The 25397-nt window shown below is 38.0% G+C and overlaps 2 protein-coding genes across 2 annotated transcripts; both read right to left on the reverse strand.

Moving 5' to 3' along the window:
• Window positions 1-3328: 3328 nt before the first annotated feature.
• On the reverse strand, window positions 3329-15510 carry jdp2a (Jun dimerization protein 2a). The gene is made up of 4 exons (XM_060880115.1): window positions 15280-15510; window positions 5248-5465; window positions 4499-4603; window positions 3329-4385 (listed from the first exon to the last, which is right to left on the reverse strand). Exons 1-4 carry the CDS (start codon window positions 15365-15367, stop codon window positions 4200-4202), a joined length of 597 nt encoding a protein of 198 aa, XP_060736098.1. The 5' UTR covers window positions 15368-15510; the 3' UTR covers window positions 3329-4199.
• A 694-nt stretch (window positions 15511-16204) lies between these two features.
• On the reverse strand, window positions 16205-19150 carry fosaa (v-fos FBJ murine osteosarcoma viral oncogene homolog Aa). Its single transcript, XM_060879152.1, has 4 exons — window positions 18978-19150; window positions 17990-18202; window positions 17591-17698; window positions 16205-17484 (listed from the first exon to the last, which is right to left on the reverse strand). The coding sequence occupies exons 1-4, from the start codon at window positions 19059-19061 to the stop codon at window positions 16813-16815; spliced, it is 1077 nt and encodes a 358-aa protein (XP_060735135.1). The 5' UTR covers window positions 19062-19150; the 3' UTR covers window positions 16205-16812.
• Between the last annotated feature and the right edge of the window lie 6247 nt (window positions 19151-25397).

Raw genomic sequence — 25397 nt, forward strand, 5'->3', positions numbered from 1 at the left:
CATGGGGATTTATATTCTGCCGCCACCTCCCCAGGCGTTAAAACACACCACGTGGTACATGCTAGGACTTCAACAAACTTTTTTTCCTGCAACAAGTATAAGGTCCACTGTACAATCACTATAAGGTCCACAAATACGCATGCTATTATTTAATGATTCATAATGATAATCTTTGGCACAGCAGCAAATAATGATTCATTGCATGTTTTAATTCGTCATTAAGAAATCAATATTACTAAATTATTTACATATTTTTCACCATACAAAGCAAAAATATTTAATGCTGTCTAAAATAATATTCATATTTTTGCATATTGTATGCAAAGATGTTATCTTTCTTTGTCTGTTTTCTACATTTGGTGTGTTTATCTTTTACCTAAAAAATGTGCATATGTAGCTTTAAGGCTTTATTTTAAATACTAATTCCTGTGCATTTATGTACATTAAATTTAAAAGGCCCACTACATCCATTTCCCAGCAAAAGGTACATTTTAAAGGTTTGAAAGACAAAAGTTGACCTCAAAGACAAGTACAGTTTAGTACTTTTTTCCAGAGCATGCAACATTGCAGCACTGTACAAGAAAAACAAAACACCTTTCAAATATACACACCAAATAGGCCTAATTTCCTCAACATGCACAAATTGCATACAATGTGCTAAGATTTCTTTGCTGAAAAATATTAACAGCAACATTCTTGAGAAAACATAAAAGAGTTAAAGAAGGCTCTATGACTGCAAATTCTGCAGTGTTGATTGTAAAGGATATGTATACAGATACATGTATGCTACATGTGGAATTAGCTATATGTATTCCATGCTATAAATAAACACTGAAAAACTCAAAGAAATATTTAGTGGAACACATTTGGCACTAGTAAAATTTTTAATTACACATACAAATCCAAACAATGGGAAATTAAATAAGAAAAATAATAATAATAGAAATTAGCTATGACTTGGACCAAATGATTCACACCAGACTGTTGCTGTGGCAACTGATGAATATTTGATCATTCTTTTTTAATCTTATCAAAAGTCTGTAAATATCATAGTGTATTATACTTGTTCCTTGTTCCGGCCTGACATAAATTGTTACATGCAAAAGGCCAAAGAGCAATTCTTGGTTAGTCTCCTTACATGAATCATTCGCTTGCCCTCAGTGGAGGTTCAATACATAAGACATACTTGGACTATGATATTATGAACACCTTTACAACCCAGCCAGAGTGGATTTTGAAGGCAGAGCCACCAGCATTTTTGTCATTTTGTTGGATCCTTTCAAGAAGTGCTAAAACAGTCACTTAAAAGTGTGAAGGTGTTTATTAATATTGTATTTCACAGGTCTATATGAATGTGCTAGTTCTAATAATTATAAATAAATTAACTGTTAATTAACTATTAATAAATTAGCCTAATCTAATAAAGTCTAATATGATTGGAAGTTTAGTGGATTTAAGAATTTTTAAGTTCAAGTCATATTAATAATACAGTAACTAGTTTTGCTGATGTTGAATAACAATAAATAATAATCATAAATGGGTAATAAAAAATCTGACATGAGCAAACTGCTGTGGTATAAAAGGAATATAACACATCAGGATGTGCTGTTACAGGACAAATACAATTCAAGGTGGTACTTTGCTTCATGTTGGGCTATATCACACCATTCTGTAATTAAGCTTTTTTTTTTTTTTTTTATTTTATTTAAATGATGTCCTAAGTATTATGTTCCATATTGAGCCACACTAATAGCGCAACAGTGGCTATAGCACACAGTCTTATGGGGATGGGTTATGAAGGGCTGTTATTTTTAGCCACTACAGAGATGGATTCTGTAGAAGCTACACCGTCTGCTTCCATAACTGTGACTGAGACTTCAGAATGAGTTTTGGTTCTTTTTCACAGCTGCCCTCTACATGCATTAATATTCATTCATTCATTCATCTTCTACCGCTTATCCGAACTACCTCAGGTCACGGGGAGCCTGTGCCTATCTCAGGCGTCATCGGGCATCAAGGCAGGATACACCCTGGACGGAGTGCCAACCCATCGCAGGGCACACACACACTCTCATTCACTCACACAATCACACACTAGGGACAATTTTCCAGAGATGCCAGTCAACCTACCATGTATGTCTTTGGACCGGGGAAAACCAGGAAACCGGAGTACCCGGAGGAAACCCCCGAGGCACGGGGAGAACATGCAAACTCCACACACACAAGGTGGAGGCGGGAATCGAACCCCGACCCTGGAGGTGTGAGGCAAACGTGCTAACCACTAAGCCACCGTGCCCCCCTGCATTAATATTTTGTACTGTAAATCAATCCGCATCAGACGATCATTTTCTTAGAATAAAATCATGCGGTTACAAAGAGGTTTAGTGTTGCAGTTTCTGACTTGTTTTTATAGTCAAAGCAGGAATGAACAAGTAATGATCTCAAACACATAATGTGAGCCACTAGATGTCACCAAGGGCAATTCATACAATAGATAACAGTATAGAGAGTTATCAATTAAATTTAATGTATGTTTAGGTATGGCAAGGGTGCAAGAAGGACCTATTTAGAATGCTTGAGGCATTAAGAACCCTGAGGAACAATGTGGTCTATACAGTATGTGCATAGCAGTTCATTCATCTGTAGTTTTCTTGTTTAGGAGGATGATTATGCAGAGTTTCTTCTGAGTGTTCTGTAACACACTCCCCAGTTGTGCTGTTGTGGCAGTAAAGCAGGTTGTTAACATTTTTCCACATCTGTCCCACAGTGATACTAATGTAGACAAGAGGTTAAGTACAAAGAAGCTTGCATCATCAGTTACTCATGCCAGCTTCATCCCTAATAAGCAATTCATTGTGGCTGGATTCCTGCATCTCCCACATTCCTGATTTCAGCCTTCAGTTCAGTTTTGCATAATGTCTGTTTCCATATCTTATTTCCATATCCTCTTATTGTGTAAAGTTTGCATAACCAGTCCATTTCATATTTAAAAAAATTGTGTAGATATTTAAAAAGTCAGCATTCACATGATGCTGTTAGAACTGCACCCAAGTCATGATATCAACAGTAATAAATCAACTTCATCCATGCATCAGTAATTCTCCTGTGCACATTCAGTGTACCTTTTTCTAAAAATAATTAGTTTAGGATTTATTTTACATTACATTAGAGATGCTGAAAAACAAGCAGGATCCTTCAGCTCAATGCTGACTTCTTCATGGCTACTTAAAGTTTCTTGTTAAAGGTACAACTGACCATGAGCTGGTACAGATTTTTGGTTCACCCATAACAAATATCAACATACAATCATCTGTTTTTTTGTAAGAAAAAAAAACAACAACAACACAACAACTTAAACTACACACGGAATCAAACAGCTGAAGAGGAACTGATTTAATAATTAAGGACTGTAGAATATACTTCCCAAATACATAGTGTATATTGTTTGCATTTCTTCACAGCCATTAAACATAATGAGTAGGTCACAGAAAATGGGGTTATATAACTATCTGTTATATAGCAGTAATATAAAATGTATCACATCTAGTGATAACAGTCCATATAATGTAATGTACATGAAGTATAAAAATCAGAAAAAAATAATATATATATATATAAATTGTAGGTAACTATAAGAACAAGATGTAAACAGTCCATATACTGTATATGTGCATACATGACGCCTGCGTCTTGAAAGAGAGAAAGAAAGAAAGAAAGAAAGAAAGAGAGAAAGAAAGAAAGAAAGAAAAAGCAATATTATGAGGGCAGATTATGATCTGGGATCATGGACATAGTATTAGTCATCCACTTCCATGGCCAAAACATCTTACATGATACCTTTGGGAATGGAGTGTGTGTTTTTTTTTTATTATTTATTTCTATCTGTTACAAACTGCCTTGTTAACCTTGTTGGATTAAGATAAAACCATTAGGCACAGAATGACCACAAACAGGGGGGAAAAAAGAACTACAAACTTGTATCTGTCAGCACGTCACCCAATCTGATTGGGATATGTATGCGTGGGTAAGACAGGGGTTCCACAAAGGCTCAAAAACTCCAAGCGTACGGGTTGGAGTGCTTCACTCGTTCAACCTTAAATGTCCAAGAGTTTAGAGCTAAGTGCTTCTAGTTAGCTGTATGGAAGCTAACCTGTAAACAGTAAGTGTGGAAAAGCACCACTCAGTCTTTGCACTTTTCCTCATTTGGCCTCAAGCTGCTCCAGGAGGGGGTTAGCCTCGCTCTCGGGGGTCTTCACACTGTCTGTCCTCACGATGCACGTCGGCCGGTGACGGTTGAGCATGAGGATAAGCTGCTGACGCTCGTGCTTCAGCTCCTCAATTTGCGCTTTGAGCTCAGAGTTCATCATCTCCAGCCTCTCGGACTCCTGAGACCACAGTATCAGGAAGATTGCTGATTTTGTAGTGTTGGTGTTCCATGCAATATACTATCTTTGATAAAATTGTATTGTAACAATTAAAACTAAAAGAGAAAACTTACCCTTTGTAGATACTCTGTACGCTCCTTCTTTTTGTTTCGACATCGTGCTGCTGCCACTTTGTTTTTTTCTCGCCTCCTCTTCCTCCTCTCCTCTTCCTCATCTTTCTACATGGGGTACCAACATCTGCATTAGTTCATTAGGTCAAATAAATATTTACAGAATCCTAAGAGCAAATGAATGTTTTTAAATCTATCGTTGCTTTGCTGTCCCTGCTTTCTAAAAGCAGTTAGATACGTACTTTAAACAGTCGCCTCCTGTGATGCAAAGCAAATAGAGATTGAAAAGGACTTTACATGTGTGATATACTGAGTAGGCCTTTATTCAGATGACAAAGAGCAGCATTGTGGGTTCTGTATCATACATTAGCCATGCAATTACTGACTGCCCACTAGATGGACTCATTGTTCTTTTTTTTGTAGATATAAATAAAATGAGATAAAATGTAATTCATAACGTTTTGCATTTAAAGCGCTACCCATTTTATCTACAGTACTGATATTCATAAGCACAGTAATAGATCAAATGTTTACTTCAAATTGATATGATTTCATATTTTTAGAAAATATTAAAATCATACTAATAATCAAAATAAATAAGGAAATATATATTTCGTGTTTCCAGAGTTTACTTAAAAATTTGAATGGTTTCAACATTCAGGGCAACAGTCAGGTATGTCATGTGGTTTTAAGCTAAATTTACTGTGTTTACACCATGTAAACATGGTTCACAAACTAATTTAATGCCTCACCTCAGCTTTAATAGGAAGATGGTGCTTGCTCAACTTGCCGAGTAGGTGCAGTGGAGACAACATGGCTCCTAGACTGCACAGGTCGGCGTATTTGAGCTGGTCTGTGAGCGTCGTGGCAGAGATCCCAGCTAGCGGGCCCAGGCTGGGTAAAGAGCCTGCTGTCACCGAAGGGTCAGGGATCTGTCCGGGCATCATAGCATACACGCCCTTCACCACAGCTAGAACACACACCATGACAGGAATTGGGAGTTCATTTTCACTTAAGTACTTAATCTCTATGGAAACAAAACAGACTGCTGCAAAACAGCACATGGCCTTGCTGTAAAATCTTGGTTGTTAAATAATCCTAAAAGATTACATGAATGATACACCCTTAATTTATTGCGTATGGTTGTGATGTAAACATGCATTCTTACTCATCTTAGCATGCAATCTCTTACTAACAAGTGTGAGTGCGTAAACCTCTGTAACCCTCTGTAACTTAACATATCCTTGACTGAAAAAGTGAACCCAGGTGCACGCGTGTTCAACAATACACAGCACACAGACAATACCGTAGACACGACCAGTCCATCATCACTACCGCTCAACAACGTTCTACATCCACACAGAGGAAAATCACACATGCACATGGTGTATTGGTATGCCATTACCTTTCCCATGCTTCTTTTTTTTCCTGCCACTCCATGCAACACAAACAATATATGTCTCTCAAGTGCCCACTCCACCCTTCCATAGCATACTCCCATTTACAGCCGCTTTGGCAAGACTCGCTCCAGAGGCCAGTCTGAAAGGCACACACAAATGTAGTCCCAGACACATTCTCTTTTATCCCATAGAGAGAAGAAGAGAGTGAGCCAGCCAAAACCCGCCTGCTGCCCGCTTTCCCCCACGCCTGCCTGCTCACCGCTCGCTGTGTCAGAACACTGGAATGTGGCCACAGAGGAACAGCACAATGTCATCGGCCTCCACCACTGGCCTGCTCTGAAAATTCTTTTTTTTTTTAAATAAAAAAAAATAAGAAAAAAAACACTTTTAACAAGACTTGAGGTTGGAAATGAAGTCTACACTGGAATTCAAGAGCTCATTTTGTGTCTGCAGAGGATGTTGGCTACATAGTGGTTTCTGCACCTGATAATGCAAAACAAAGAAAAACTTCTAAATTCTACAATACACTTTGTAGAATTGTTACCAGTTTTATGTCAAATGTTAACACCTAAGCATGTAGGAACCAATCATTTGAACGGTTATTGTGTGTGAGTTTTGTTACAAACTAAGGAATGCTGAAAGACTATGACTGGCAAACTATGGTTATTGAGTGCACATTACCAGGAGTGGTTAGCCTGCTTTACCAAACCATATGTAATTTATGACAGGCTTTATAATTTAGTTCATGAACAAAATATTGTACTCCTTTGGCCAGGAGAGGAAAATCTAAACACATGGTCATGTTGCATTTTCAACATTAATTTCATAACCTGTTATTGACACGGGACGTGGTAGCCTTGTGGTTAAGGTGTTGGACTACTGATCAGAATGTCATGAGTTCAAATCCTGTGTCCACCAAGCTGCCACTGCTGGGTCCCTGAGCAGAACAAAAAAAAGTTGCTCTGGTAATGCAAGCAAAAATAAAAAAAACACATCTTAAAGTTATAAAATTACATAAGTCTATTAACTACACAGTACCCTCCGAAAGTATTGAAACAGCAAAATCAATACATTTGTTTTTGCTATACACTGAATACATTTGGATTTGTGATCAAAAGATGAACCAGACGATAGATATGAATTCCGTGATTTAATTTTCAAGTTGTGTTAAACATCTTAAAAACGTGCCACCTTTGGTGAAGACTGCATTTGATGAACAAACATGAAGATAATAGAGCTGCCTGTGTGAGAAAATCAAACCACTTTGAAGCTAGGCTAAAGAGGGAAAATCAATCAGAGCCAGTGCACAAGCGCTGGGCATAGACAATACAACAATTTGGAATAACCTGAAAAAGACAGAAACCTCTGGGCTGTTAGTAGGACATGCAGCAAGTCAGTGACACACAACACACAACAGAGGACTTCATCAGGAGAAAAAAAGTGGAAGGTGACCAAGTCTGTCACCGGAGCTTACACAAATTGAGCAGTCATTTACCTCCTTAGGAGGAGCCTAAAAGGAGAAACGACCCAAAACAAACAACAACTGAAAGAAGCTACAGTACAAACCTGGAACAGAAACACAAAAGAAGAATGCAGCTTGATGATGTCACTGGGATGCTGGCTTGACACGGTTATTGCAAGCAAAAGATATGCAACCAAATATTAAATATCATTTACTTTCATTTTCTTCATGACTGTTACAGTATTAAAAAAAAAGTATATTTGCCAAGTATATATCAGAAAATGAAAGTTGAAACTCTGATCTATCATCTCATATTCATATTTTGATCTCAGACCAAAATGTCTTCAGTGTAAAGGAAAAACATGCAGTTGCAGCTCCAAAACTTACAGTAGCTTAAGACGAGTATAATGCATCTATACATGCTCCATCATAGCAAATGCCATTACAGAGAGCTGTTTCCTGAGTGAAATCCATTCAAATCTTCATCCTCCAAACTTGGTGTATGTTTCCAAATAAAACTGTATGTGGGCCAGCCAGGACAAGCATGTATTCAAGCGATGACAGCGTGATTAATGTGAAAAAATAAATGAAATACAACAGTGTTCACTTTGTTTAGATTTTCACTAGAAAGTCCTATAGAGCACTATAATGCACTCTGTGCAATATACTGAGCAACCCAAAGTATGACCAAACATGACTCAAGCTGAGTGAATAGATGGACTTTTAAAATAAGATGAAATACATTTACAATGACTTTCGAAATGCCAAACCTTAATATAAGCCCCAGAACACTCATAGTAGAGACAGGTGCATCCAAGACCTGGATGCAGTTAAACAAGTATGTAACTACTTACAAATGTAATAAACAAAGCATGATTTTAGACAGAAGTAAAAAAAAAAAAAATCTCAGACTGCAACAGCTAACAAGCTCAGCAACAATACAACAGTGCTTATTAGAGTGCAGCTGTATGCAATAAATTCATTGGAAATAAATGTTTTAAATGTGGAAGTTATTCTGCTTTTATCAGCAACGTTGTAAGGAAAGTGAAACATGAAAAAAGGATGTGGATAATAGGTCATCAACAGTATATACATGTGAAACCTTTCCTGGAAGAAGGTACTCTTTTTTGAGCGCAGTGAATAAGTGATTTTATTTGGAGGAGAAAAATACATTTGCTCTCAAACTGATTTAAGCACAACAGACTCAACATACACAGCTACACTAATGCTTTTTATTATTAAGTTGCTTCGAACAAGTGACTGTTTACATTACTGGTTAAAACAAAAATCAATGGCAACTACGCACACAAGCAATATCTGAATGCAAAAAAGTTGGATATCGTTGGAGATCAGATATCGCTTGTTTGGGTCTGTGCAAGATTCCACCGGCTTGTTGCACACAAAAGCTACATGATTAATAACTCCCTATAGTGGAGATTCTTCAGTTTGTGTGTGTTTTAATCCAGGTCTTTTTCATGCTTTGCATGCAAAGTGCAAAGATAGCCCAACTACATGAAACATTTCAGCTGGATAACCACATATTTTAATATTTAATTTAGAAGCATATTTAATTTTGTAGCTGATCAGTCTGGAGAATATAAAATCAGCTTTATCCTCACATCAGCATCAGAATATTAGTCCACTTCCAGAACCTTCAGCTGATCCTCATTAAATCACTTTTTATTAGGGTTTCCTGAGTAACATTATGACTCTATCTGTATCTGTGTTGGAATATAAAGCTGAATGTGTTGAAAAAAGAAAAAAAACAACAGAAAAAGGTTTTCCGCTCCAAAGCTTTTCTTTTAATGAACCATACAACTATACACGTTGAAAACACTTGGAAACAATGGAAAAATCGGGAAAAAACAAAAGAGAAATTCCAGTGCATTCAGCACGATCTGTGAATTCATGCTCACACAGCTCATGTGCAGGACTGTTTTCATTAATCCTAATATTTTAGTTTGAAACCGACAGCAATATTTTAACACATTTAATTGGTTCACAAATAAATACATTTATATGGTTTAAATTAGCTTATTGTAAAAGCCTTATAATTCATTATAATTTCAGTAGTTCCCAGCCTATATACTGTATACTGTAATATCCTTTTGTGTTGTAGTTACAAGTCCGTATATCCTGTAAGCCTGCAATTGGACTATATGTAACTCACTGGCACATTAAAATATCACTTTCCATTCTGTACTGTTACTATATGTAACATAATTGCACATCATGCTACTACAGGTAACATAAAAATAGTGCATGTTAAATTCAATTAGCACTCTTTTTTTATTATTTCTATTCATTTCTTTAAATTAGTTCAATTTAAAGTTGTATACTGTATATAACTGTGAATGTGACAAAAACATCTCGATTCTTCTACATTTCAATACTTTACCAATTGATGCCTTTTGCCTGTTCCTCTTGTTTTGATTAATGGAATGTTTGATCCAGACACTTTTGCCTGCTTATACAAGGAATACGATGGTGCCTGATGTTTTCTTTCAAATAACCTCTGCCTTCACACAACATCTCTTTTACTGTCCTAAGCAAACCATTTAAACCACTGACAATCAAGAGGAAGAAAACTATTCAAACTAATTCCCTGACTACAAATGTTATTACCTCGTGCTGAGGTAAACCAGAATTAAGATAAACGATGACACTACAGTATTGTGCCATGGTGCCATGACTTAACAGGTGCCATGGTGGTTTGACTCTGCATAAACAGCACACACTTTATCAGCATCCTTAATATTTGTGAGAAATCTTGTCCGCCACATTTTGTTCCTCAACAAATGTTTGTGCACTGGTTTGTTTGTGCATTTTGTTGCAAGGGACAATATTTGAGGACATATTCTGTTTAAACTTCACCTACTGTCTGCCACTGGGTTACTAAATATGGTGGATAATTCTGCAGGTGTGATCAATTATTTGCTTTTACATGAAAAGCACCATGTCTGACAATGAAGCGTTAATTCATAGAATACCATTCAAGAGTTAAGAGTCTGGACCCTAAATACAAGATACAGAGAGAAAAATCTTCCCCAGTGTAAAACTCAAACCACTGATGCTCACAGGGACAAAATTCCAGGGCATTCCTTTAGACAGAGAATGTATTTGTTGCTGAAGCTGATCAGTAATCTTACAGCATTTTACAACACCAGCAATGATGGAGGGACAACTTTTGGAAAATAACTTTATCTTTGACAATTTACAATTAAACGTTGCTATACAAGAAATCTGTCCAAATGGTTCCGTTCATGCCTCCTAGTCATTTTCATTTGACATTTTGTTGCAGCACAATAGCTTTTCTGCACTATGAGCTATTAATGACAAAACATATTCAACTGATTTCCTAGGTTGCTCCTCACAAGCAGTCGGCAAATTCTGTTGGACCCTACATGGCTGTTGGACACTACAGAACTGTAGTACTTTACAACTTTATTGCAGTTATGGCTTGCTTGTAATGCACACAGTGCAAAACTCACACATTGCAAGAGTGTCTGATCCCTGCAATTTAACCCTAAATGCAAACGGCATTCATCATGTTCTTTGCGGTAGCTGATTGCAGAAAGAATGTGTTTTAAATTATGGAGATCAGAGAAGAAATATTGTCTGCCATCATATAATATCTGTTCTCTTATCAGAACTCCATGTCCTCTGTTCGTAGAGAACATGTATTGGTGACAATTGTAATTTCTGATGTTTGGTTGTGGGTCATCAAACGTCTTACTGCTTGCTGTACAAGTGTTTGATAAGATTGATCAATGATTTAAAAAAGGTTTGGAAGTCCGAGACACAGTAAAGCACAATAGGAGCACGAGCAAATTCTTTAAAGTGTTAATTAACTATTTAAAGACAGAAACACCTGACAGGACAATCAAAATAAAAAAACATGTATTGTAAATATCAGGTTTCCACAAATGTAACTAATACCCCACCTACTGTTTAGTACTACAGTGCTGCGTTATAAGTACAATTGAATAATTTAAAAGCATTTAGCAATTTTTAATTTTTAATCATGTCTTAAAACAAAAATAGCATTTTATTTTACACCAACCTTTTAATATGTAATTGTGTTTTCAGACATGAACAAAAAGATGACAGGTTTCATTTATTTCTCTTAAACTCAAGAGAAATGAACCAGCTGTTTTTTTATTGGTTACTACAGTTAGGAAAAAAACTAAAGCATTAGTATGTGCTAAAGAGAAACCCATTTGCTATTCTAACTGTACAATACACTGTAAAGCACTGCCACAATCCTATTCACATTTACTGTTCCATGGTGGGTTCAGACCACTGCTGCAAACTGTCCACATGGCAAACTATGGCGAATGTTACTGCTACATAAAGAAAAAATAGCCCAGATCAGCACATTTTTCTTTCAGCTACACAGACCTATTCAGCAGAATCTTTTCCATTCTGACACACTGTCACATCCCCATTTAACATGTATATTTAATAAACCAATGAAAATAAGACTGCCTTAACCGTATTTCCAAAGGCTACTTAAATATAAGGATCTCAGCAGGTTTGTTTACCTGACCATTTAAAATCCTATTATCCTGTCTATCTGAAAATTATAACTGAAAATCTGAAAAAGACTAAATAAAAACAGTTATTCATAATAAATAAAGTATTCAAAAAAAAGCATTCAGTAGGCCCGAGAAGGAGTTTCAGTTCTGAAAAGCTATGCACGGCAACATGAGGTCAAGAAAATCTGGAAGCAATGAAACTGCACTTCTTCTCATTGCATAAGGCTACATAATGACACTGACCTTTATGACTTCAAGAAGCTTCAGTTAATCGACCACCTACAGTGTCAAAGCGTGATGCACCAAATACTGGGGGTTTATAGCAACAAACCCCTGTACAAATATACATCAGAGTGAAGAAATGGGTTTGATATCAACATTTAGAATTGTTTTGTTTGTTTTCTTGGAACATTTCTTTTAACATATTTCCCCTAGTAGGCTAGGTAAACCAGAAAAACTACAAATTCTGATTTAGTGTCTACTTTCATATGGGGAATTAACCACCACTGTAACATGAGAAATTCAATGTGGAACATGGACATTTCCAAAGCTGGCAGAAATTAAATTTTTTGGCCTCTAGTAAACCTCCAATCAATAATTTTTAATTGTAATCTTCAGTGTTGTCCAAGTTTAATTTTGCAATAAAATTCTGACTTTAGATTAAGCATGTTTCATTAGCTTGATGGTCCATTTTCATTTTGGTTTCCTATATTACCAAAAGTGCCGTCTGATTACCAGTTGACTATGGTGCCAACAGGAACTGTGCTGCAAACAAATTACCTCAAAGTCAGAAAATAAATCGATCTCAAACTCTGTGCATTTAAGCTACAAATTAGAAAAAACATGGACGCCTCCATTTTCATCTTTTGACAGCTAACCAGCTACCTGCAGTGAGATGTGATGTACATTTACATCCTTAAAATAGCAAACTGTATAATCAGGGATATAGATTTAACAAGCAAATATGTCTATATCTTAATTTATCTAATGCAAGTAAATGCATATAGCCACCTCCACAAGTATTGGAACACAATGCCAATTATTTTGCTATTGCTTTACACTTAAGACATTTGGGTTTGAGATTTAAGGAAAGGAAAAACAGATAGAGAGAGAATATGAGATGATAGAAAAAAAATGACAGCATTCATTTCCTGATATTTATATCTAAATGTGTTAAGCTTGGAACATGGCACATTTGGTGTCAAACACCAATAATAAAGAACACTTAATATTTGGTTGCATATCTCCTGCTTGACTTGAACTGCAGCTTCATTTCAGTGTTTGTATGTTTTGGGGGGCATCTCTTTAGGTGACATGATGCTCAATTGTGTAAAAGTGACTTATGTGGCCAGTTCAAAACCACTTTTGGTTTAAAGTTACTGTCTTGCTGCATGATTAGTTTAGATTCTTCTGTAAACTGCTAGACAGAATGTTTCTGTACACTTCTGAATTCCTTCATCTGAGACCATCATGAGTTACATCATCAGGTAAGATTAGTGAACCTGCTCCAGAAGCTGTCATGCAAGCCCAAACCAAGACACTGCCTCCACCCTACTCCAAAACTGGCATAAAACACCAAACTGAAGTTTGCTAGTAATCACTAGGACAAAATATTTAAATAAACATATAAATGTATTTTTAAAAACCACTTAAAATCTGACATAGTAAAACAAAGCTAAAATAAATTGGCTCATAGGTTACGATGTCTTCTTATGAAAATAAAGTGCATACCCTAAATGACTGGACAGGAAACGGTTAACATGAATTGTGTGAAGTTGTAGAACACAAGTGTGGTTGTTTTCAGCCTAGGTGTATGTACATTTTTGGCCTCAACTGTAGCTCTTCCCTCAGCTTTATCTAAAGAGTATGATGCAGTGCCACTTTAGTCTGTCCAGCTCTCTCATCTGTAAACTCTGTTCAATTGGACCAGCTTCTGCTTTCGTGTTAATACCACCGTCATCCCAATCGTGCTCACCAAGTAACTCAGCACAACAATTGTAAGATGCAATGCAATCTTAAAAAATTTGAGTCAGACATTTCCTGTCTCCACACTTTCTGTGCTGGATTTTTCATTATTATGACACTTCGTACTATTAAACACTAGTGTAACTGCACTAGGAATGATCCTTTGGATCATCAGCATGGCAGACACCATCTAACTTCTCACAATACAGAAAATACAGCAAACTGGCACCAGAATCACTAAGAACATCAAAAATACTTTAATATAAACTGTTGTTTTTCAGTCTTGAATCTTCTCTTAATCAATCAAACAGCCTTCTAGCAGAAATAACACTATATGACCAAAAGTATGTGGACACCAGACCATTACACCCTGCTGTATGCTGTAGAATTACAATCTTCTTTCGTTGGAACTAGAAAGCCTGAACCTGTTCAAGCATGAACTAGAACCAACTGCACCCCAGACACCCTCACCTGACATCAGTGCCAGACCTCACTAACACTTCGGTGGCTGAATGGACACAAATCCCCACAGCCACAATCCAAAAATCTAGTGGACAGCCTAGTGGAAGCGTAGGAGATATTATAAAAGCAAAGTGGGATTAAATCTGAAATGGGATGTTCAAAGATGGCATAATGACTAATAGTGAATATACTAAATATACACAGCAACTTTTATTTAACTCCTTAAATTATTATTATTTTTTTTCTTTCTGTAAAATATTCTTGATAATTTGCCAAATGGACATAAACAATGTATTTTATGCTGGATCTGTTTTTTTTTTCAGCATTAATAAAGTGTGCACATTAATTAAGGTAGTCAATATTTGCTACGTGTTAAAAAAAAGTGCTAATAGATGAGAGTTATTTTGTAAATATAACATCCATTTTTTTTTTGAATTTCCAGAGTAACGCCCTGTGTTATGAGTCAGTCACAAAGCGGAAGTGGGTCGTCAGTAAAACATGTAGCGTGTCTTACATAACACGAAAAGTAACCAGCACGAGCCTTGAGGAAAAAGTGCAATAAAACAACTCAATCCTCCCATATTGTCATTCGCGTTTCCTGTTGCATTTATCCTTGCTTTTTTCGAGCATTTCAACTTTGCTTTCGACAGAAAATCCAGACACGTTCAAAGGCATGGTTTGTGATTAATTAGTAGAGATGTGTTCACAGGGGAATTTACACAAACGCGCTACAGCGCCACGCGATACGGCAAACGGTAAGGATATGACAGAGAAGACGCGAATGCAACAAAACGACATCGCACAAAATGCATTAAAGGTGGAAAGACATTTTTTTAAAGGTGTCCTGTTTGTCGCTAAAGCGCTGTGTGAGCGTGGCGCCGTGCAAAACCCCAATCCTCCTCCTCCTCCTCCTCCTCTTGCGCCTTCCTGCTAAAGTTCCTAAACTTTGCGGCTTACCTGACTTTGATCCCGCGTTCCCTTGATGTGCCTTCTTCAGGTCAGCTGGGGGTCTCGAGTAGATTTTGAACAGAGGAAAGCGTTGCATCAGCACGTTTATATACTGATCCCTGACTGGGAGGACTCGGGAATGCGGAACTCTGTGTTCTCCGGCAGCCAGACGTAAGCAGGGATGCAGAAAAAACTGTCCTGCACCAAAAAGAAGCAGGGGGCAGAGAGAAGGGGAGAAGTGAGGGAAGTCCTGTTCACTCCACCCCTTAGATACCAGAAAACAAACAACCCACGAACCCTGAAGAGCCGGAGAAGATCTCAGCTTAAAAAAAAAAAACAAAAAAAAAACCTTTTCCCAAACAGATCCTAAGCCCATATGCAAGGGAACAAATCTCCAGTGTCTGTGAATCAAACCTGGGATTTTAGCTCTACTGACAAAGCACAGTAGTTACAGTCTAGGCTAGTTCATATTTTATTAACCAACTCGTACATTTGTGCCAATGTGACACTTTTGCACCTCATATGGTTCTGAACAGGTTTTTTTTATCTAATAAAAGGTTTAAATAGACCACTTGACATGATACTTCAGCCAGCAGGGTGTATTGATGTCTCATTATCGGTATTATGTTTAATAGGAACTTAGACCTCAGTAGAGTTCTCAGGATTTATATTAACATTAATCACACAATAATTAAACACATCATTTGTTTGTGAAAGCAGGCTCTTTATCCTGATCAGGGTTGAGGTGAATCCATAATGAATCCACCTACTGGCAAAGGTGGAGGTAGGAGGAAACCAGATAACCTATAGGAAACCCATGCAGCTCTTGAGGAAACCCATGTAAACCATGAGCTCTGCGATGAATAGAAATTAAACCAAAACTACATTGCATGAATATTTAATGTGATTATTAATTCATAAGAAATCGGTGCTTGTTTTACTCTTCGTCTGACGCACAAGTCAAAAAGTTATAAGGTAGAAAAATAAAGTATCATAAAATACATTTTGATTGATATACCACTGGATGTTTTCATGGAAAACTCTAAATATTATTAATGATGTCATAACACAGACTGCATGATGACACTGAGGTATGTAAGAACTGTCAAGAACATGTACTAAAGCACAACAGTGATAAACTATTGCCATCAAAAACACAAAACTGCACAGCAAACAGTGCACAATATAACTTACAGAAGACCTCACAGAAGATCAAACAGATATAAAACTCTTACATACATACATTTATATATATATATATTCAATTTTATATATATATATCTAATATTTTATATTAGATCTTTGTGCATGCTTTTTAAACCAGAATACAGTTCGTAACTGTCCAAAGGATAGGATTTCATAGATTTATTTTCATGCTCTTAGCTACATCAAGAGTATCTTGAAGAGAGTAAATTACGTCTTCCTTGTCGCATTAAACAACTCATGGATGCAACCAGCTTTATATCAATACCATCCTTCCTGGATATCACAACACAGTGATATCTAGTAATTGTAAAACTCTCATTTCCGTTGGGTTTATGTTTATAATGCCAAGAGTGTAGGGGAGTTTAGAAGATCGACACTGGTATCAGGTCTGGATACTCCACCTTTGCAGCCATCCAATTCCTCAGTCAGACAGTCCAGCTCTGGACAGGCAAACGTAAAGATGGACAGGTAGTTGCTGCGTGTAGGGGTGGAGGCACTCACCACAGGGGTGCTTAAGGGCTCCAGATCATTTGCCACAGACTTATACAGGGTTTCCCAGTCTGTGAAGCCTAGGGAACCATTAAGATCAATGTCAGGGACTGAGCGTGCTTTTTCCACAGAGATCTGGTCCTCATCCACACTGTCAAGGATATTTTCCAACAATTCCTCCTTGACATCCAGTGATGGCTCAAGGTCGCACAGATTGACCTCTGCACTGGAGCACAGCAGGATATTAGAATTGCCTGAGATGGCTGTGGGTGGAACAGAAGGTATCTCCAAGTCTTGTAAAGAAGGGGTGTCCTGCGCACCATCCTCTGGAAGTTGGCCAGATATCTCTGATGAAGGGAGAGGCTGTGATGACTCTGGGAAAATGCCTTCCAGCTCTTCAGGCAGCTGGCATATAGGCTTGTGTGCAGCAAGAACATACTCAAGTCTCTCCTTTTCTTTTAGAAGATTTGCTATTTCTGCTTGCAAAGCTGCTTTGTCTTCTTCCAGCTTGTCTGTTTCCTATAAGAATTGAGTTTTTTTTATTAAAAAAAGAGGGGGGGATTACTCACTGTACACGGAAACAATAAAAAAATTCGATTTTCAATGCACTGGCATTTCAGCTTACAGCCTGCAAGGTGTCTGTGAGCTCTCTCCGTCTGTTCCTGCACTTTGCTGCGGCCATTTTATTTCTCTCTCTCCTTATTCTCTTCTTCTCCTCCTCTTCTGGCGTGAGCTGCTCGGCAGGAAAGACAGATTGTAAGTGATTATTATGATGGATTTAACCCATTTTAGCTGTAAAATCTTCCTGTGGCAATACACCTTCAGGAAGAAAATCATCTTTCAAACGCACCGCGAATATAAATAACCATGTTATTGTTGTTGACGCACAGTGAAGTGAATTTGAAGTGGATGTGTCCGTGCCAGGCATCATGCCATGGCTCAGCTCTCAAGGAGTAAACATGTGATTAAGTCCAACTCAACAGCAACTATGAACGTTAGGGCTATTCGTTTTTAGTAGACCTACCTGCTCGACTTTTTTTCCCTTCCTGGCAGCGTTTTTCTCTTTTGCCCCATTCCTCTTGGCTGCGCTCTCTCCAGTTTCAGGTCTAGTCGCAGACGCGGAGACGGAGGTGATGATGGTCGGCTGCACCATCCATTGCAAATCTGGACTGGTGGAGATCGCAGTTACTGTGGGGACAAACGGAGCCACAGGAGCCTCACGATCCGGCCCGGGACCCTGTGTTCAGTGTAGAAATGTGGCTACTCATTAATCATATAGATACATCCAGTGTGTATATATATATACATACATACATATATATATATACATATATATATATATATATATATATATATATATATATATATATATATATATATATAGTGCATCAAATAAGTACGGTGGAAAAGTTTTGTTTTTTTTTGCTTTATTGCTTTGTTCTTTTATTGCATGATGATCATTCATTAACCCATGAATTAGCCTAGACATGACGCCGTTGCGTGTAAGCAGAGAGGTCTGCTTTTAAGTTGCATGGTGTCCAAAAATAGTCTCCCTGATCAATATTTGACTTTTCCATTGTCACTGACGTCAGAGCTGACGCAGAGCTGCTGCGGAGTCTCCACACAGAGAACCGCTGCAGAGCCACTTCAGCAGCAAAGCACGACCAAACGATTTCAAAGACAAGCTCACATAAACACGATATATAGTCTTAGTACAATCTAAACAACGCAGGGCGATTCATTTATCCTATGATCAGATGATGGCACGGGTTTAAAAATGGATCCAAATTCATTTTTTTCATCAAGATCTCATCCTATGGTCAAAAAAGTACAATTTCACACTGAGCTTAATTATTATGCAAAAAAAAGCACACAGAAAGACTTGTTATGACACTATTTGCATTATTAACAGGATTTCTGCCCTTTGCTATTTGACTAATATGAAGCAGACTAGACTTCATGATTATATTATGAGATAATATAGGTGCTTAATGTTTAGTGATGTTGCCTACCTGTGTGGTCTCCATCACATCCCCGGCAGGAGATGCAGAACTGCAGCCTGGCACAGACTCCACACCGACTTTGCTGAGGATCATTTCTCCACGTATAGGTACGTTTCCAGAAGTTAAAAAAAAAAAGAAATTGACCAGGGATCCGATCTATCAGTCTTGCTTCCCTGATTCCAGTCTCCCTTTTCCAGGTTTATATATAAACCTGGTCAATGATAAGCCTGGTATACAAGCCCAAGCCCCTCCTATATATATTCCATCAGAATTTTATGAATGAACCGAGACTGTACCATTTTGGATGAGGGGAGCATCTTTTCACAATATAACAAAGCACCTGCCTCGACAAACCCGCTTATAGTCTAATTTTAATAAAACATGATTGGACATAGATTTAGATCAATGGTTATTTATTTATGTGTAATACTATGTAATTACTATGTAAATGTCGGATCTTGTTGGACCCTTCTGTGAAAGGACATTTGCAACATGTTCATTCATAAAATACTGATTCACCCCAAGTGCTCTAAAATATAACAATAAAACAAATGACACTATTAATAAAATATGGGAATGTGTATAATGTGTAGTTGATCAAAATAGCTAATGCAGTAAATATTTACTGTTGATATGAGCATATTTTCTCAAGCTGTTTTTAGGTCATTCCATGATAACTAAATGTTGAATGAGAAATCTCTGCTAAATACTAATCTAATGAAGCCATTAGGCCTGTAAATTGGAGTATTCAGTGTATTTACACAGTGTGAAAACAGCTTTAGGAAGCTTCCATGCTGCGATTTATCTAATTGCAATTCTGCTGAAGCATCATAACCTCTGGGATGCCAGTATGTTTTTGTTTTTATTTTATTTTATTTTATTTTATTTCTTATTTATTTATTTATTTATTTTCGTTTTAAATTATGAAAAGGTAAGCCTGCATTTTTTTTTTTTTTTTTTTTTTTTTTTTTTTTTTTTTTTTTTGGAGAATAAAATACATTTGGAATGAAAATTAAGCACATACATAACATTTGAAAATATTTTGTATTATAGGCAGCTGGGTTTTATTTGTTTAATATTTGGTCTCTTTACAGTCAATTCGACCGCAAATAGAAGTTTTGAAAGAGCCCAATCTGGCAACCCGGGCTCATCCTATGAATCTTTTCTGTTGCACCCACGTCCTGTAGTGACGCAACAGCGTCGAACGGGAAGTTGGCCATATAAGGACACTGACGTACTGGGATTCCATTTTTGAGTCTTGAATAAAATTTTATACACAGGGATATACCTAAATGATACTATTATACTAAGGGGTATAGGTGAGATAGCTGTGACATAATTATTATTTTATTATATTATCATTACATTCTGAAAGCATGATGGAATACACATGGAATACACATGGAATCATTAAATGATTTTACATTCTCTACTATATATAAGCTACAGACTATATTCTATACACAGGGTAGCACAGTTATAACACTTTAAATAGACCTTGTCACCACAACTGCCACCCCAGTTCTGATTTCTACGAGGACTCCAGTCTAAACTGTACAGTGTTTTGAGGAGTGCTACCCACTATATATTTCATACTGGTAACATACAATATAAAGTACCTTTAAATATTATTTTAGGTAGAGTATTGGACCTACTCATATACCTTCAATTATGAGTAATACTTTACAGGTTCACTTTTCCTTTTCAGGTAAAGGATACACACCAAATTAAGCACTACTGATGGTACCACCGCTATACCAAGTTATGATTACCCAATTTCTCTTTACTACTTAATATTTTATTACTTTGATGCACTTTATGCAAACTCAATAAATCCTTTCTAGTAAATAATGACATAGAACATATTTGGATTAAATCATTTTAATATAAGGAAAGCCACAGCAACTGAGTACCTAATATAGTAATATAATTGCGTGAGCATGTATTTTGCACCATATTCTTTAATAAGTAGATGGTTCCACACATTAGTTTGCTCATCTGTCGGAATTGTTACCGCACCACTGGTCAAAATGACAAACAGGCATACTGAAGATATTTTTCAAGATTCAGTAATTAACACCTGTGATCTCAGAAAATGTGCTGTTGCCAGTGATGTCTGCAATGATGTTAATAAAACATGTCACTTGGCATCATTTCTTCAGTTTGGAAGAGAAAGCTGGGGATGTGAGATATAGTGTCATGTCAATAAGCCAAATCAAAAAGCTTTTATTGTTATTTCAACCATATATAGCTGACGCAGTACACAATGAAACAGGAAACAACATTTCTCCAGGACTATGGTGCTAAATAAAATGACATAAAGCTCCATAAATCAACAAAGAGCTAAGGACTAAAGTCCTACCCACATAAAGTGCAATGTGTGCAATTGTAAACATTCAAACATATATAGTAGCAGCAGTTAGATAAGATACTGAAATTTGGTGTGCAAAACAGCAAAATAGTGTGCAAAAACAGCAACTGAGTGAGTGACTGATTTGTACAGTGCAGTGTAGTTCACACAGTTGGGTGTTTGTTGAAGAGTTTCAAGGAAAAAAACATTGCACAGTCTGGTTGTGAGGGCCCGAATGCTATGGTACCTTTTTCCAGGTGGCAGGAGTGTGTGAGAGGGTTGTGTGGGGTCATCCACAATGCTGTTGGCTTTGCTGATGCTGTGTGTGTTAGCATCCCCACCGTGTACCGTGCGGAGCCCCTCCCCCATATCGGCAAATCAGACCACATCTCTATTATGCTAATTCCAGCATACAGACCACTCGTCAGACGCTCCAAACCGGTTCTGAAGCAGGTGAAAATCTGGCTAGCAAAAGCCACCTCTGCTCTTCAGGACTGTTTTAATTGCACTGACTGAAACTTTTATGGAAGCTGCAACCAACGGCGATTCTATCAACTTGGAGGAGTGCATGGCAACTACATTACCAAGTGCATTGATGATGTAACTGTCTCCAAGACCATCACCACAAGTTCCAACCAGAAGCCCTGGATGATGCAAAGGTGCATGCAAGTGTAGAGACTTTCGAGCAAGGGACAAGATAGCCTTAAGAACAGCAAGGGCCAAACTGTCAAGAGCTATCAGAGGCAAAGCGTGCACACGCCCAGAAAATCCAGAGCCACTATCAGGACACAATGTATGTGGCAGAGCATCCAGGTGTTCACAAACTAAAAGACGACTTCCCCTGTCTTCCGCCTTCCTAACTCCCTAAGTGCTGAACGACTTCTACGCATGGTTTGAGGTGCAAAAAATAATATCAGCAAGAAAAAACATCCCATTTCTCCCCCCAACAACCAGGTACTCTGTCTACCCATGGCTGATGTGAGGAGAACTCTATGTAGAGTTAACCCACAGAAGGCTGCTGGACCAGACAACATTCCTGGCAGAGTGATCAAGGAATTCGCAGAACAGCTAGTGGATGTCTTCATTGACATCTTCAACATTTTCCTGAGCAATCCACTGTGTCCTGACAAACCAAAGATGTCCTACCTCAACGACGATTGTCCTCTTGCGCCTATCGTAATGAAGTGCTTCGAGAGGCTCATCATGAGACACATCAAGACCCAGCTACCACCTTCACTGAACCCCTGCTGTGTGTATCGTTCAAACCGCTTTACGGTCTACTGGCCCTCAGCCACCTGGACAATAACGATGCTTACATACGAAGGCTGTTCATAGACTTTAGTTGAGCATTCAACACAATCATCCCTCAGCACCTGGTTGAGAAGCTGAGCCTGCTGGGCCGGGAGACCTCATTCAGTCTGGAACGTGAACAGCAACTCCAGCACCACCACACCAACACTGAGCACTGTGGCCCCTCAGGGCTGTGTGCTCAGATCACTTCTGCTTACTCTGCTGACTCACGACTGTGTAGCACTACATAGATCGAATCACCTCATCAATTTCGTTGATGACACAACCATGGTGGGTCTCATCAGCAAGGACGATGAGTCAGCATGGAGAAAGACCCTTGAGAGCATCCTGAGCAGCTGCATCACTGTCTGATTTGGGAATTGCAACACTCTGCAGCGGATAGTGAAGACACTCTTGAAGCACTTTATCATGATCGATGTGTGAGCGACAGGACAGCAGTCATTGAGGCAGGACACAGTAGACTTCCGCTACTCAGGGAAATGTTGAACACATCAGTCAGTAAATACATCCACTGGCTGTTCTGCACATTCTCCAAGCACTTTAACAGGAATGTTGTAAGGTCCAGCAGACCTTAGTGGGTTAACTCTACTTAGAGTTCTCCTCACATCAGCTGTGGTTAGTTAGAGTACCTGGTCGTTGGGGAAGGGATGGTCTTCCTTGCCACTACATTGTTCCTTGCTTCAAACCAAGCGTAGAAGTCGTTCAGTGCATCTGGTTGGGGGGCATCACTGTCAAAGACAGGTGAAGATGTTCTGTAGTTTGTGATTGCCTGGATGCCCTGCCACATGAGCCAGAGAGTGCTTTGCCTCTCGGATGGCCCAGGACAGATTGGCCTTTGCTGTTCTTAAGGCGTTCTTGTCCCCAGAGTCTCTAGACTTCAGACATGCACGCACCTTTGCAGTCATCAATGACTTCTGGTTGGAGCTTGTGGTGATGGTCTTGGAGGCAGTCACTAGGTTTATAGATGACTATTTTCAGCAACAATTTATAGCATTAAATGTCTACATTTGGTTTGAGAATTGTGGTTTGAGGGTTTTGGGTTTGTTGTTAAAAATTATAAACATGAAGAAAAGCACTGAGAGCAATCCATTTTGAAGCTGGGAAAAGATTAAAAATCAGTCAGTCATAACACAAACACTCGGCATTCCTAAAAAACAACTTGGAAAGTTCTGAATAAGAAACAAACCACTGATATTCTAACAACCAGACTCTAAACAGGTTATCCAGGGAAAACAACAGTAGTTGATGGTACAAACATCGTGGGAACTGTAAAAAATCCAAAAAACAAAACAAAACAGTCATACAAATCAACAGTCAGTGACATCACCAACAACCTTCACACAGCAGAGCTAAAGATACCACAATCCATCATTCAAAGAGAGCAGAAATATAGAGGCGTTTGCATCATGTGGTATGGCCTCTATATTTCTGCTTGGACTGGACAGATTGGACTTTGCAAAGAAATACTGAACTGAGCCACAAAGGTTCTTGAAGAATATTAACATAAATGGATCTGCTCATGATTCAAAATGTACATGTTTGAAGCATAGCGGAGGTAGTGTCATGGCGTGAGTCTGCATGGCTCCTTCTGGAACAGGCTCACTAATCTTTATTGATGATGTAACGGTTTCTGATACTCTGATACTTAGTGAACTTACTGCACAATAAAAGGTAGCAAAATGCTTCAGATTTAGAGCCCTTACAATATCAGTTGGTTCGTAAGTTTGTTCACAATTGTAGGCTTTATTTGGCCCTTGTTTTGTCTGTGCGAGGAGTTTCTGAGAATGTCCATGTAAGCTTCCTCTTGGTTTTCCAGTTTGCTGGCTCCTAAATTCATTGCAATATGTGGATTGGTTACGCTAAAATTAAGCCCCTAGCCGTAAATATGTGTGCATATAGTGAACTGGCCCATCTATGGTATAATCCCACACATATTCCCACCTTGCATCTGGTAATCCCATGATAGTGTTTCGATCCTCCATGACTATACCCAGGATAAAACAGTTAAGAAGAATGTATAAATGAATTTATACATATGAACACAAGATTTACATTGTTTTTTCAGACAATTTTAATAGTGCAGAAAAAAGACATCAGCAAATTATCATTTTCTATATGAAGCAAATTATCATGTTCTGATTTAATTCTGAGGTTTTGATGTTTAACTTCAATGTGCAACCAAAATGTTCACCTCTGCCATACAGAGGATCTCAGAAGAGCAGTCAAGAAACCCTTCTATGTTTGATTTTTTTCTCTCAAAAGAATGGGGGTCAGAATGGACAGCCATGGCAATGCAGACGTTATCATTCTACCTGATATAAAACATCTGATTTAGCTCAGTTAATAACAAACTTTCATTAGGCTAATTTAGAGTGTTACTGATAGAAATAAACACATATCTAAGCAAATATCTAACTATCTAAACTTTTTCACCAGACCAGGATTTTGATGCACAAGACAGAAGTGAAATTTGCCATCACATCTATGACATGCTTGAGGTTTGTTTTGGGAGCAAATCTCCCATTTTATCTTACAGACGTGATCCAGTAGCAGTAGTTAGTGTACAGTAGGGGAGCCAAGCATTGCAAGAGCTTTTCAAAATGGACTTAAAATTATACATGGTGCAAGGTTCCATATGGGTGGCTTGGATTGTTGAGCCTTTAAAAAAAGACAGTGTACAAGACATGCAGCCAGGGTTGGATTGGGAAGGAGAGAGGTGGAGGGGGAATAGTCATTTCCTGGAATGTTTGGCTCTCTCACAATAAGTC

Source organism: Tachysurus vachellii, chromosome 10, assembly GCF_030014155.1.
Source record: "Tachysurus vachellii isolate PV-2020 chromosome 10, HZAU_Pvac_v1, whole genome shotgun sequence".
NCBI lineage: Eukaryota > Metazoa > Chordata > Actinopteri > Siluriformes > Bagridae > Tachysurus > Tachysurus vachellii.

What these genes read in the sequence shown, in the direction of transcription:
- jdp2a (XM_060880115.1), bottom strand. Translation starts at nt 15,367, where the DNA reads ATGCAACGCTTTCCTCTGTTCAAAATCTACTCGAGACCCCCAGCTGAC. An exon ending in GAACGCGGGATCAAAGTCAG is followed by an intron (nt 5,466 to 15,279) that starts GTAAGCCGCAAA and finishes TGTGTGTTCTAG; the next exon opens with CTGTGGTGAAGGGCGTGTAT. An exon ending in ATCTTCCTATTAAAGCTGAG is followed by an intron (nt 4,604 to 5,247) that starts GTGAGGCATTAA and finishes TACCCCATGTAG; the next exon opens with AAAGATGAGGAAGAGGAGAG.
- fosaa (XM_060879152.1), bottom strand. Translation starts at nt 19,061, where the DNA reads ATGATCCTCAGCAAAGTCGGTGTGGAGTCTGTGCCAGGCTGCAGTTCT. An exon ending in ATGTGATGGAGACCACACAG is followed by an intron (nt 18,203 to 18,977) that starts GTAGGCAACATC and finishes CACTGAACACAG; the next exon opens with GGTCCCGGGCCGGATCGTGA. An exon ending in TCACAGACACCTTGCAGGCT is followed by an intron (nt 17,485 to 17,590) that starts GTAAGCTGAAAT and finishes CAATTCTTATAG; the next exon opens with GAAACAGACAAGCTGGAAGA.